This window comes from Leptopilina heterotoma, unplaced genomic scaffold (assembly GCF_015476425.1).
Source record: "Leptopilina heterotoma isolate Lh14 unplaced genomic scaffold, ASM1547642v1 Lhet_184, whole genome shotgun sequence".
Taxonomy (NCBI): Eukaryota; Metazoa; Arthropoda; class Insecta; order Hymenoptera; family Figitidae; genus Leptopilina; species Leptopilina heterotoma.
In genome coordinates this window covers 334,211-349,884 of record NW_025110903.1, presented here as the reverse complement: position 1 = coordinate 349,884, position 15,674 = coordinate 334,211, and the positions used below count along the sequence as shown (strand labels likewise).

Below are 15,674 nucleotides of genomic sequence, written 5' to 3'. Positions count from 1 at the left end.
CGACTGGAGGATTTATTCGTCTGTTTTTCCACCTGCTGAAATGATAACATGTCAACACGACACATCTTCTATCAGTAAATTTTTAAAAGATTTTAAATTCTTTGTTCGTAGTTTGTATCCAAATAATGACAATATATGGCCTATATTCGCAGGAATAGTATTTGATTGGTCCTGGGCAACTGTAACCTCAATATTGTTCGAATGGAACGAAAAGTCAGTCGAAACGTATGTACAATTAACACATGATTATGTAACTGAAGGAAAAATATCCTCAAGAATGACATTTTAATTATCGTGTATTGCTCATCTTATGCACACCGTCTTGCGTTATATAGACAAAAATTTTCCCGATTTGAAATAAAAAAAAGAAATATTTTTAGAGTTTTTCAGCCTGCTATTATTATGCAAAAATGTAATCGAACTTGATTCAACTTATGAAAATTTGGCCTATATTCTTTTAGCTAAAGATAAAATGAATGTGGCAGAAACATTAGCATCTTTGGATGGAGCTACACTGAGGAAAGAAGGTGAAATTTCCTATCTTGCAAAAGAGTTTATAGTGTATGAGAAAGCAAAAACAGAAATAATTGCAGATGCGGAATTTGATTTCATATATGAAAAATCCACAGCAAAATTCAGTACCTCGCCCTTATTTATAAAATGTATTATTCGAAATTCATTGCGATAGAAAAAGTTTTATCAGAGGAAGCTTGAAAACTTCAATAACATCAAAAATGAATCTTCATTCAATATAATCACGGCTTTATTCTGGACCGAAAGACAATCCTTTCATTAAAGAAATATGGAGTTATGGGAAAGAAAAGAAAACGAAAAAAAGAACACTCTCGAATGAATTCGATTAAACGAATGGCGAAAAGGGCAATAGAAGAAAGCAGAAAGGAAATATTAGAAAAGCAGTATTTACGACAACAACAAAATTTACAGAGGAAAGCAAAGTTAAAGACTACGGAGGAAAAAGATAAGGGGACAAAATTCAGAAGACTTACTTACAGATGTTGTAGAAAATGTAGATAATCAAGTATTCACAAATCTTCTAAGAATGGAATTTGAATCGAAGACATTTTTAAGACATTAAAAGAAGAGAAAGGAAGAAATGTTAAAAAACGTAAAAGAGATTCAAGTTCATCAATGTCAGATTACTGTTCTTTGGAAGATGATAAAAAAGAAATTGGAGTAAAAGAAAAAATCAGTGAGAGAAGCAGGCGCAATGCGCCTACATCTTAGGGTTTCATGGCCTAAAAGGATAAAAAGAATAAATAATAAAACCAATCTTAATTCCCAAAGACATTATTAATTTTTAATAAGTAGAAAATTACCACACATTACCACATTGCCATGTCAATGGTTGCTATAGAGAACATTACGGACGGACACCAGAGTCTCGCTATAAGGGTTTCGGCCCTTGGTCACGAAACCCTAAAAATAATAGCAGAAAACAAAGTCGATTTGATGTATTTCAAAAATTATCAACTGAGTGACATAAACTATTACAAAAGTGCACCTTGTTCAGTTATGGAAGAAAACAATTCTATGTCCGAATAGAATCTTTCGAAGGATTTAAAAACTAATATCACTTACGTTAATGATGATATACCTATTATGAAAAATTGCAGTGTAAGCGACCCATTATGACTGCAAGGGAAATGCAAAGTTACGATTTCTGAGACTTGTAAATTTGATAGTTTTCTGGTGTTAGTCCTGCAAGATTTGACTATAAGCAAAGAAATTAATAATGTTATTAATGATTCGAATGTTCCAATTGGAAATTTATCCTTAAAGATTCTCACGAACGGTATTATTGAGACGGAGCATTATGAAGATAGGTTTGAAATTTTAACCCTTTAATGGCTGAGTTTTTTGCCGTTATTATAAATGTATAATGTTTAGTAAATACGATTATTCTATTATTCAATATAAGAAAATTTTTTTTTAACATGTTCCACCCCTTAAAACTACCCCTAACGTATATTTCTACCCAAAAAATTGTTAAATTGTTAAACACCCTCCTTGGAACCCACCCTTATTTCATAATTATTCTTACATACTGTCAATAGTTTTGGACAATTAAAAAAATATTTTAATTGATTTCATTCGATTCGAAAATACGAAAAACTATTTTTATGATGACTACACGGAGAGAAAAAACAAGGCTTTTCCCTGTGACTTTAATTCATGCCTTTTTCAGGTAGGAGTTTCACCGGATTTCCCTATGAATTTCTTGCGTTTAGCGGTTAGGCCATGCCTTAGCCCCAATTGGCCTTAGCTCGTTGCAAAAATCTCACCGGGAAAACCCGTGAGCGTCCTGCATTTTTACTGTGATAATTTTCACGCGTTAAATGCATATTTTTCATGGGGAAAAGCCTTGTTTTTTCTCTCCGTGTAGGTAATGATAGTTAATGTAAACTACCCTTTAAAAAACAACCCTAAGGTCAAATAACCACCCATTGTTAATAAGAGTTTTTGTGAATGATAAAAGAAATCTACAGCTTCTAAATGCTTCTAAATTATAAAAAAATGTTTCTAAGAAACAGCGACCCCGAAAACCTCCGAGTTTAATTTTAGGCGAATTTGGTAGATTTTTTAATTGTTTCGTTTTTTTGGGGTAGTTTTCATTAATTTTTTTACTCTGAGATAAAATTTTGTTATTAATTTTTTTTACAAAGTTTACAATATTTTAAATCATATGTTACTTTGAAAGACAAAAAAAAATTTCTTGAATTTATACCTCTTTTTAGTTTTTGTCATTTTTTGCGTTTTTTGAAGGGGTGTAGTTTATAAAGGGTAGTTTTTTGGAAAATGGCATTCACATGTATTTGTTACTCTCGCTCACCACCTTCAAAATGTGTACCAGTGGTACACGTACGTACCACCTACTTCAAAAAATCATAACTTTCTTAAAACTTAACGGATCAACTCCGCTAAGGTCTCAATTTAGAAGCATTTAGAAGCTATAGATTTTTTTTATCATTTACAAAAACTCTTATTAACAAAGTACAGTATGTAAGAATAATTATTAAATAAGGGTGAGTTCCAAGAGGGGTGTTTAACTTTATTATCCATATCTGTGTCACTTAGAAACATTTTTTTATAATTTAGATGCATTTAAAATCTATAGATTTTTTTAAATATTCACAAAAACTATTATCGTCAAAGGGTGGCTATTTGACTTTAAGTTCAAGTGGTTATTTATAATTATTTCTCATTTTTTAATAACCAGAGAATATTTATGGATAATTATAAAGCAGACAGGAGCTAAAAAATATTTAATTTATCACTTAGATTAATTATCAATTTTTTTGGGTAGTAATATACTTTAGGGGTAGTTTTAAAGGGTGGAACATGTTAAAAAAAATTTTCTCATATTGAATAATAGAATAAGGGAGCGTTCATAAATGATGTCACGCAATTTTTCAGGATTTCAGCCCCCCCCCTGTCAAGCAAGTTCATGCAATTTCACATGTAAAAATACATTGTGTCAAGTTTAGTAGAGACCCCCCCCTACCCCAAAAAACGTGACATCATTTGTGAACACTCCCTAATCGAATTTACTAAACATTTTACATTTATAATAATGGCAAAAAACTCAGACATTAAAAGGTTAAAATGAACCTAAGAACATTCACACTCCCATCAACGTGAAAATAGTTCTTTCAGTTAATAACAATCGCATTCAAAGATCAATCGACGATATTCGCAATGATCTTGGAAGCACTTGTCCTGACTGCAAAAATGAAATTATACTAAAAAAAGAATACGGTTCTCACATTTTGATTGATTTATCGCTCATGTCAAATGATGGTTACTTGGAAAATTCGGAATCCCGAATACCTTTTTTTAAAGACGATAGATAAAACAATAAAGGTAGAAACAGAACAGTATTTACTTGTTGGAGCCATTAATTATATTTCATACGAAATTTTGAAAAACAATGGTCATTATACTGCATTTATTTTTAATGGTCTAAGTTGGTGTGAATATGATGGTATGACACAAAATAAATCAATGGCCAGTAGTGATAAAATGATAACACCTTAACTATTGATGTATGTTAAAAGCTAAAAAAGACAATTGGGAATGAGTGGGAATAGTTATTTCTAATCAAATACATATTTCTTATAGCATATAAAAATGGAAAGGGTAAATAATTTTGACATGTGTTTAAAATTATTTATTTAATTTTTTTATTAACGATGAAGCAAACCTCTCGACAACAGAGACTCTATTTTACGTGGATGATCTTAAAATTTTCAAAAGAATTAAAACAGAAAATGATGCAATTTTCCTACAATCTAGTTTAAATATATTTGAAGGTTGGTGCTCTGACCATCATCTTAAATTGAATCTGGAAAAGTGGCATGTTGTCACTTTTGCGAGAAATAAAACTCCGATTTATTATAACTACTCCATCAATAAAATTAACCTGTCCAGAACGGACTCAATTGTTGATCTAGGTATAACCTTCAATTCAAATTTAACTTTTGAAGATCACATTAGAAATTTAGAATTAAATGCTTCTAAGGCCGTGGGGTGTTTATACCGAAATACCAAGAATTTCAGAAACCTTAACACACTAATCCTTTTATTTAAAACTTTTATTTTATCTAAGTTCAATTATGCCATTTGCATATGGAATCCATCTTTCGATAAATACATAACTACACGGAGAGAAAAATCTAGCTTTAATAGTATGACACTACCTATACTAATTTCGCATGACTATAGTCACGCTTCAAACGCATGAATTCGTACTCAAAAACCATGGGTCCACGCTTCACCATGGTTTTTCGGTATGTTTTCATGCGTTTGAAGCGTGACTATAGTCCATGCGAAATTAGTATAGGTAGTGTCATACTATTAAAGCTAGATTTTTCTCTCTGTGTACGCCTGAAAAAATTCAAAAAGGGTTTCTGAAGTTATTGACCTTTCGAAGAACTGGTTGCTATCCGCCGCGAGGTTCCGATTACCACATATTATGTAATAATTTTAATTTTCTTACTTTAGCTGAAAGACGTTTTATAAATCAATGTATAACCATTTATAAATTAATTAACTACTCCATTGACTCCGCTTATTTGTTATCTTTAATAAAATTTAAAATACCTAGACTGTCCTCTAGACTTCTGCCCTACAATGGAAAAACTGCGGTAAATGATATGTTTATCAAAAATGAGTTTTTGGTATCAATGGAATCGTAATGAAAATTCGCATCTAATAAACATTGTCAAAATTATATATTTTTAATAAAAAATTAATGTTTCAGTTTGTAGAATTAGTGAAAAATGACGAATTACAGTGGAATAAATTAGGTAAGCGACTTTACGCTTGCTAAATATTGAAACTTCTGTGAAATACGTCACAAAATATCGAATAGAAAAGTGAGCTAAGTGCTTTGCGTACTTTTCGTTTGGGAAAAGTTGTCGAGATCTGAGCTCCATACAAATGATGAGTTCGCATGTGCTTATGCACAGTTCTTCTATTTGTAAACAGATGGAGTTGAACTAAGAAATATACAGTGAAACAGTGCGCAAACAGTAAATAAGCACTTCGGCTGAGTTTGGGAGAGTGTTCGTAGAGATGCCAACGACCGTCCCCAAACGCAACTGCGCTTGCGCTACAAAAATGCTCTTATTGGTTGAATAATGCGCGACTATTTAAAACGCTTTATACACGGAAAAAAAAGTTCCCAGATATTTCAGGAATTATTTTCTAACTCTTGGATACGTGGTAACAGCTCTGAACTAGCGACGAACATTCAATGGTAATCAATGAATGTTTGAAAGAAATTCGGGAACTGTATTAGAAAAAGCTATAAATAGTCCATTAGTCTCTTTTTCATTACTTTCTTATGTAAAGTTCATGGCACTGGCCGCAACTGTTTCTGAAATTTTCGGGAACTCGTCGAGGAATCTTGGTGCGCAGAAACTGTGCGCACCAGTCTCAACAAGTCTCACCGTCAATAAGACTTGCGTGCCTTATATATTTATTTTATGCTGAGGTATTTAACTCGCCTGTTTAGCTCAGCTGGATAAGACGCCGGACTTCTATTCTCGGGTACGCGAGTTCTGTTCCAGCCGCCGTCGATTTTTCTCTAATATGGTTTTTTCTATTTCAGAAACTTAATAAAAAATAAAAATTGTATGTGACCTTCAAGGATAAATGTGTGTGTGTGCGCACGTGTCAAGGAGGGGAAGTGGGAGGGGGGAAGCAGAATCCATTTTTTCTTGCATTCGCCTAACTTTTCGATTTTCTTGAACAGTTCCCGACTTTTTCAAGAACAGTTTGCCGAGAAGTGGTGAAATAGTTATAATTTGTAGAGAAATATTAAATTACATATTTAAACGAGGCAACCTTTAATTATCTGTGTACTACCCGCCGTATCCAAGAGTTAAGAACGAAGTTCCCGAATAATCCTCGAACTTTTTTTTCCGTGTATATAAAGCATTCGAATGGACAAGTTTTATTCAACCAATAAGAGCATTTTTTGTAGCGCAAGCGCAGTCTTAAGTGTTACGTTGACAACACAACACACAACGTTTAGTTTCACAGTGTAGAAATGTCAATTTCTTGTTTTCTATAAATATTATCTTTTTTAGTTCCGGAAAAAAGATATTCTTAAATTTCAGTCATGTGGGAGGAAAATACTTGTCAGTAACTACATTTATGAATATATACACATATTCCATTCAGCTTATTATATGTGTCACGATAGTTTCATCTTATTAAAAAGTGAGGTTATGTGTGACGTCACTATTCGATTTTTCTAACAATTTATCAATGTTTTTTAAGAATTATTTCTAAGATCACTTTTTCGTAGAACCTAAAATTCGCTTGAATCAAAAATATTTTATTAAAATCAAACATAATATAAATATATATAAATAAAAAAAAATTTTAGGTTATGTTTCCAATTTTTGAAATGAAAATACAAAAAAGAATTAACTGTCAATATTAATCATTGATGTTTAAGTCTTCATTACAACTAAAATATTTAATAAACACTGATTTGAATTTGCAATAAGTATAAAAGCTTTCAATCAACAAAAAAATAGCACTAACATAACCTTAAAGTGATTTGCTTCTAAGGTCCCTTTCTTCAGATCGCGTCAAATTTATTATGAAAAAATTCAAGATTGATTATAAAATATATTATTATAAATTATATTATATTTAAAACATTAAAAGAAATAATAAAATAATAAAAAAATTTTATTTTATACACGTCCGACCATTATGACATGGAGTATTCTTATAATAATATTGGTTTATAAATTACTGAGAATAATAATATAATATTAAAAGAATATCAAATTCTGGAAACGAGAAATTCCATAATCCTTTGAACGTATTGCAGGAATTAGGATGTACTCAGTCGAAAGTTGCTGGCGATAATTACAATTTTAAAGACCCATCAAATATTCCAATCGGGAATTTCACTAATCCATCGAACGTAATACAGGAATCGAGAAGTTTTCAGTCGACAGTTTCTCACAGTGGTCACAATTTTCAAGGAACATCGAATATTCCAAACGGAAATTTCGCAAATCCATCAAACATAATAATGCAAGAATCAGGAAGTTTTCAGTCGGCTTGTTTAAAAAAAAAACTCAACTGAATTTGAACCGCTTAACCGCTTATCATTTTTCAAGGAAAAATGATCATCTGCTTAACGTAATCGAAAGAATTGTTGATCAGCAATTACAAACCGGCGACGATAATGATAACGACAATAATACTGAAATTCCCAGATTCTCAGAAAATCAAGACGTTCTTTACAATAGTAATCCCGAAGTTCATATCTGCTCAGAAGATAATGATGTACTTAACGATAATAATCCAGAAGTTGCCAGCTTGCCTGAAAAACACGACGTTCTTCCTCCTTGTAAGGACTATTGTCGTTATAAATGCGTCAGTCATATAAGTTTGGAATTGCAAAAGAAAATTAATACTTCATTTTGGAAACTGAGCTGGATTGAAAACAAATTCTTTATATCAAGACATGTAAAAAACAACGCAATTAAACGAAGAAAAGTCGCAAATGATAAATATGTAAGGAACAATCAATATAGTTATCATTTTATGATTGACGAGGTTTCAGAAAGACAAGTTTGTAAATTATTTTTTCTTGGAACATTGGGCTACAGTGCGAAAAATGATTTTATAATAAGAAACACTATGAAAAATGTGGAACCTTCTACTTTGCTTCCAAATATGTCAGACGGTCGAGGAAAAACAAAAAACTCCAACCCAAAAATTCCACACAATCAAATAGAAAACCATATTGAGTCATACCATCCCAGTGTATCTCATTATCGCCGAGCTCATGTCCCCAATAGACGATATTTATCAACGGAATTGAGCATCACACAAATGCATAAAAATTATAATGACAAGTATCCTTCACAGAAGTGTTCCTACGAAATGTATCGTTCGATTGTACAGAAAATGAATATATCGTTTACAAAATTAGGGCACGAAGAATGTGAAGTATGTGAGGAGTTCAATGTGCATAACCCTGATAATTCGAAGGACAATTTAAATTTAGAATGCGATATTTGTGTAGACTGGTCAGTTAACAAAAAAGAGCTGCAGAATCTCGACAAAAATATATGGATCACGTCAAGAAATCTAGTGAATTACTCGATACTGCTTATTTTTCCGTGGATTTGCAGAAAGTGATAATGTTACCTCGAATGGATGAGTTGAAAGTTTCGGTATTTACAAAAAGAATAGTAGCCTTGAACGAAAGTTTCGTGCCGCTAGGATCTTCCAAGGGTAAAAATAAAATTGTGGCTGTTATTTGGCATGAAGAGGTCTCTAGTCGAAAAAAGGAAGACATCGTAAGCGCCTTCCATGCATTTTTTTGGAAAATCGCGACGTAAAACGTATTGTATTGTGGATGGATAATTGCTTTGGCCAGAATAAAAATTGGTGCAATTTTGGGTAAAATTTACGATTTTTCCGACTTCCAATCAACAGTGGCTAATGCTAATTCAGAGAGAGTTACGGTTAAATCTTTAACGCCAGCTGATTTTTTTAAGTGGAAGGATCATTCATCTGCACCAAAATTGGAAGCTGCTAATAGACCGTATATACGAGATATTAAACAAATTAGAGTAAAACGAGGGAGCTACGAATTAGAATATAACTTAACTTATGAGGAAAAAACTACTTTGCCGAAACTGGACTTTTTAAAAGCTAAATGTATTAAAAATGGAATTCCTCTGCCCGAGTGCACTAATCAATGTCGTGGTATTCCTAGTAGTAAGAAGCAAAACATTATCGACAAGCTTCTTCCTATGATGCCGAGAAGCAGACATCGCTTTTGGAAAAATTTGGAGGTATCAGATGTTTCCGACTTAATTGAAACTTATGATGATGGTGAGAGCTAAAATATTAATTTCTATTATAACTAATCATGAAATATTAATATATATTTCATACAGTATAAACTGTCGAAAATTGATGCATAAGACTGTTATAACAAAAGATTCTAAATCTAACAATAAAAAACAGTTTGAAAAACATTTGAGTCAATAAAATAAGACGTTTTTTCCTTCCTATTTTACTCTCTAAATAAAAATTAGTAAAAAAGCTAGTAATTGGTAGTAGTTTTCTACTATTTTAAACAGTCAGAAATGGTTTACCGTGAAATAGTAGAAATTGACTATTTAAATTAGTAAATCTGAGTGTCAGATTTTCATTACGAAAGGATATTTACTTTCTGTTTCAAAAAATAATGTTACTACAAAATGTATAGTACACGGAAAAAAATTTAGCGATGCGAACGAGCGATTTTGGAAATTAAGCTAAAATGAAAATACATATAACTCATTTTTGAAATCAATTCAGCTATTGTCAATAAATTTTTTATAAAGAATTGGCATTCTTGATGTTATTGCTGAAACGAAAAATTTCATATATTAAGAAATTACGCATTATTTTTAAATAGAAGAAATAAACAAGACTTTCGAATAAAGCAGCTAAATATACCTCTAGAAGCGCCATACGTATAATCGCTTTGATTTTGTGAACATCAGTGATTTGGCGATATTCAAAATCCCTGACATATATAGTGCATTGATATACAGCATAAGTTAAAATGGCCGTCATCAGTCGTTAGTGGTCGTTAATGTGACACTAATAGCTTGTTTTTTTCGAGATGTGATTGTGGATTAATTTTTGTGATTTTAAAGAACAAGTAAGTGTTGTGTTTTGTAATGCAATAAGAATACTATTTTTCTCATAATAATCAGTGCATTCACAAATATTGACGGAAAATAGTGTAATTATTTCTTATGTTCAGCACGTGATTTCCATGCTTTTAACCTTTTGAATAATGCAATATTTTGTTCTAATTATTTGAATGTAAAAAATGTTTACAGAATTAAAAATTAAGATGGATTCTTTCGTCAAAAATATTCTAATTGCCTGGAAATTGGAAAAGTATATACCGGCTTTTGAAGGTTAGGTTAATATATGTCATGCACTTTATTATATATTGTGTATATATATACTTGTGTGTATATGTATAATTAAAATATCCTAAAATATTAAATTTTAGAAAAAAGAAAATTAGTTTAGATAAAATTTTACAGAAGAGGAAATAGACGAAGAATCATTTCGAGTCATAAGTCCGGAAACAGTCGAAAAAATTTTTCCTAAGCATGGCCCACGTGAAAAATTTTTTTCTAATTGGAAAAGAGAATTTGCAGTTGTAAATGTCATTATATCGGGTGATCATCAATTTGTAAGTAAAATTTTATATTATGAACTCATTAAAAATATTTATATATTTATAGGTTATGTAATATGTTGCGAAACCAAAACATTTTGTTTATTGTTATTATAAGATAAGCTATAACTGTCAAAACTTTTTTTTAGTCTTTCGAAAACGAAGAAATAAATGAAGATAATAATTTAAGAGCATCGAGTGACGCGAGAAATCAAGCAAATTCGAATGAGGCTGAAAAATCCAATGATAATTTAAGTAATCCTCTATCAGGTATAAAATTTTTACTCTAATTAAAAATAGAAACAGTTATATCAATTATAATAAGGCAGAATTATTTTTATACAGCTAAATATATATTTAGAATAGAATAATACTTTTGCACCTAATTTTTACTAAGTTAAATTTTTTTAAAGTGAAATTTCATTTTCATTTATTTAATCAAGTGTTTTTAACAAAAAATTTTACCTATAATAAAATTCTCATTACATAAATTTTTATTGCATTCAATTCTTTTAATAGTTTCTGCTTAGTAAAATTATTAAATTAAAAAATTTTTAATTCACCAAATCACTTGTCATGCAATCTCTTATTATTGTCATACATTGTTATTTTTTTGGAACATTTTAATTTAAATTTTCATATGCTAAATCTTTTAACTGTCAAAATAAATTGACAGGAATAATATTTAAGTACAAATCATATTATTAGACCATTAGAAATGCAATAAATAATACATACAATTTAATATTTAAACGTAATTGGTTTAGATACTAACATCGAAAACATCTTAAAAAATTCTTTGGAGGGGATTGCTGCATTAAAGTATTACAAGGAAAACAACATTTTGACAAATGAACAACGTCTCGACATTGCAGACATTTTAATTCGCAATGAGTTAAATGCTCAAAATGATTATACGTAATTATTTTTTATTAAAATGGTTTTAAGGTTTAATGGCGAAACAAAAAAGCATACAACAGAATTTTCAAGTTAATCTTTGCCTAATTCCATTTTAAACTCTTAAATTTTTTTTAATATATATTAATTATTTTTTTAGCATTCATTCGAAAAGATTAATTGAACTTGCTGATTGTATTGTCAGCACGTTTCCTACTGAAAACGCTTCGACCTTTTACATACCATTTAAAATTAATTCCGTCACAAGACAACCATCCTTAGCAAAAGGAAAGCTTCAAAGTAAATATTATTCGTTGAGAAATAAATTAAAAAGGTCTGGAATTACAATCGGTAACATTAAAAGTATTAAGCCGCCAGGAGTAGAAAATTTGTTAACGAGATCACGTAATGCTATATTAGCAAACCCTGATGAACTTCAATTGCAAGGTATATTGATTAATTAGAAAATACTTTTTGATATAATTGAAATTAAATTGCACTAGGCCTACACGAAAAGAAAAAAACAATTATTATTTAGGTTATCTCTATAATTATTCTTAAATGTATATTTTATTTTATAGAAACAGAGGAATTAAGCGCATCAGTGCAATGGTTGAAAAATCACATAGGCCCTTGGGAACAAGTAATTGAACAATGGATTTTAACCTCAAAATTAAGAATCAAAAATCTAATTGAAAGTGACCTAACGAATGTAATGTACATGTCTGTGTACAAAGCACTACAACAGCCTTTAGGATTTCAATTAGTGCGTAACGTATTCTTATTAAATTTTTTAATTTGCAATTATTTATTTTATAAAGTTAATTATTTTTTGTTTATGATTTTTAGATCGATGAGGATTTTAAACAAATGCATCAAAATAAAAGTGATGCCTTGAACAACGAGTGGGACTCTTTTGAAAAAGAAATAATAGGTTGCGCGAAAACTAGAAAAAGTTCTGAAATATCTGCTCTGCTTGCCGTGTACAATTTGATCAACGATGATACTGATGGTTAAATTTTATTTTTATCAAAATTTGTTTTATAAAACTTCCTAATATGTTACATTTTTAACTACTCTTGTTTGTGTGTTAAAGATTATTTATTCTATTTATTTCTCAGCTTCAGTGGCTGTCATCTTTAGACTAATCCCTTTACTTCTACCTACTTTAAACGTAAGAGGATCGTCTAAAAAACGGGTGTGGAAATTAAGTAAACCAGAAGTTCAAGACGCTTTTGTAATGCACATTACTGTAATAATATTTTTAATAATATTAATATATTTTTTTTCATATGTATTTAAAATTTATAAAATGTTTAAGTTTTCATTTAATAAATTTCATTTACTTTTTACAGAATATAACTCAATTACAAGGCAGATTGGAAAATCGTCGTAAGAAACTCGAAATGCATGGTCTTACCGAGCAACCATTACTTGTTCTTGTTGGCGAAACGTTACTTCAAATAACTGCATCGTATGTATGTATAAATGATATTCGATATCATTTTGACTCACCAAAGAAAGCTTTCGACATCACATTCAAAAGTTTTTATGCTTTGCAATTAAACTACCCAAAGGAAGCAGAAAATTGTTGGTTAGTAATTCAGAATAGAATTTATAGTATAATCGACAGAACTGAAGATTCTTTAGGAGAATCTGTTTTGACTCTGCTCGGAGACATGCGAAACCGTGGTACATTAAACATTGAACAGTCTTAAATATTGTTCAATAATGTGATATTTAAAAGTAAGACATTTCTTTTTTTGACGAAACTGTTATATTTTAAAAATATATCAACTAACTAAAAGACTGGTAGTAGTCTGTGATACGAAGAAAATATTGAAGTATTAATTAAAGTAAAATAAATATATACAATATATTTAGAGTGTATAAAAAATATATTTTATACAATTGTAATACTTTAAAAATAATTAATCTTTTTTAAATACAAACAATTTGTCACCATGCCGACGTGCTTTTTGTGCAAAAGTGTTATTGTAGATCTCGAAATATACAAGAGTCACATTTACGTTGATCATGGGTTCGAAAAAAGAGGTTATATATTCTGCGGTGAGTTAAATTGTCATCGACAATTTTCGTCATTTAAAACATTTAAGAGACATTGGGGTACAGAACATTATAATTTACATGAAATTAGTAGCAACACATCTAACACTCAATCTCAGCCAATTGAATCTGCAAAAGTTAATAACATCCCTAAAAATAGTGCATCTACTTCCGATACAAATGAAGCATCTACTTCCGATATTAAAGCACAAAAACACTTATCTGATTATCGTTTAGATTTAAAAAACATGTTTGAAATAGAAAAATTAAAAGAAGAATTGCATTCAAAAGCATTAAAAAAAATAACGGAGTTATACGCAGACTCTACTTTATCTAGAAATAAAGTGGGAATTTTTATTAATATGTTCAATACAATGGTTAGTGAAAAGTCAGAAATTTATTCTTTGATTTTAGATCGTTTGAAAACTTTAGGCGAATCCGAAGAAAATCTAAAAAATATTGCAGATGCTTTAATTTGTACTCAAAATCCGTTTCAGAAACTCGAAACTGAATATTTAAGGTTCAAACAATTGGAAGATATTGGTGTTTTAATTCCTCCTGTTAAAAAAGAAATAGGCTGTAAATATGTGCCTTGTGCTTCTCACAATTTAAATGTTATAGAGTCTCATAAAGAAGTCCACGCAGAGTTCATTCCATTAAGACAAGTATTAAAATCTGTTTTTGAAATGAAAGGGGTTTTTCAATCAGTGATGGCATATAAAGAAAAATTAGAAAATGAAAATAGTATACTCTCCAATTTCATACAGGGAACTTTATGGAAAAATTTAACCGAAAGATATTATGGAACAAAATTGGTCCTACCACTGTTCTTATTTTTTGACGACTATGAGACGGGAAATTGTTTAGGTAGCCACGCGGGAATGTACAAAATAGGTGCTTCTTATATTAATATTCCTTTATTTCCTCCAGAATTTGGATCTTCCTTAAGGAATATATATCTTGCTGAGTTATTTTATTCCGACGATAGAAAAATTTGCGGTAACCATTTCTCATTTTTACCCTTAATTGAAGAATTTAAATTTTTACAAGACACGGGCATCGAATTAAATCTCCCTGACTGTAAAGTACAAGTATATTTCCAACTTGCATTAATTACAGGTGATAATTTAGGATTAAATTCTATTTTCGGAATGACAGAATCTTTCAATTCAAATTTTCTTTGCCGAATGTGTAAAATGTCCAAATCGGAATTGCAATATTCAAATAGAGAAGATTCAAGTAAATTAAGAACAGAAGAATCCTATGATGCTGACTTAATACTTGATGACATTTCTAAGACTGGAATTAAAGAAGAGAATGTTTTTCACAAAATTAAAGGATTTCATATGACTTCAAACATTGTTGTGGACATTATGCACGATCTGTTTGAAGGTGTGTGCGACACAGATATGGCGGAAATTTTGATTTATTTTATTTTTGAAAAAGAATATTTTACTCTTAATGACTTAATTTATAGAATGCAATTCTTTGATTACGGGGCAATAGATAAACAAAATATTCCTCCTCCGGTTTCCGAAAAATTTGGACCTAAAAACACTTCTATTAAAATGTCAGCTAAAGAGATGTGGATCTTTACACTCTCTTTTGGTCTCATGATGGGTGACGTTGTACCTCATGACGATCCAGTCTGGAGGTTTTATTTAATTCTTCGTCAAATTATCTGTCTTGTAACTACTCCAAGTATTCAAAATGAATGTACTTACTTACTAGATACTCTTGTCGAAGAACACAATTCTTCATTTACGAAGCTTTTCAAGAAACCTTTAAAACCAAAAGCACATTTTATGACACATTACGGTAGAGTCATTAGAAATTGTGGTCCTTTAGTCTTTTTTGGGGGATGAGAAATGAAGCCAAACATCAAGAGTCAAAAACGACAGCTATTATTTCATTCTGTAAAAAGAATCTTTTATACACTCTTGCTCTCAAACATCAA

General features: G+C 30.4%; 2 protein-coding genes across 4 annotated transcripts in view; one reads left to right on the top strand and one right to left on the bottom strand.

The window, feature by feature from the left end:
- The window catches only part of LOC122500414 (protein deltex), a 71,920-nt gene that overhangs the window by 37,743 nt on the left and 18,503 nt on the right, over window positions 1-15,674 (bottom strand). The gene's annotated exons all lie outside the window — the stretch shown is intronic.
- LOC122500415 lies at window positions 12,286-13,356 on the top strand. 2 transcript variants are annotated; one of them, XM_043609336.1, is made up of 3 exons: window positions 12,286-12,416; window positions 12,500-12,662; window positions 12,772-13,356. In XM_043609336.1, the coding sequence occupies exons 1-3, from the start codon at window positions 12,366-12,368 to the stop codon at window positions 13,044-13,046; spliced, it is 489 nt and encodes a 162-aa protein (XP_043465271.1). In that variant the 5' UTR covers window positions 12,286-12,365; the 3' UTR covers window positions 13,047-13,356. The 2 variants fall into 2 exon arrangements, with proteins under 2 accessions (XP_043465271.1, XP_043465272.1); XM_043609337.1 differs by having other exon boundaries at window positions 12,500-13,356.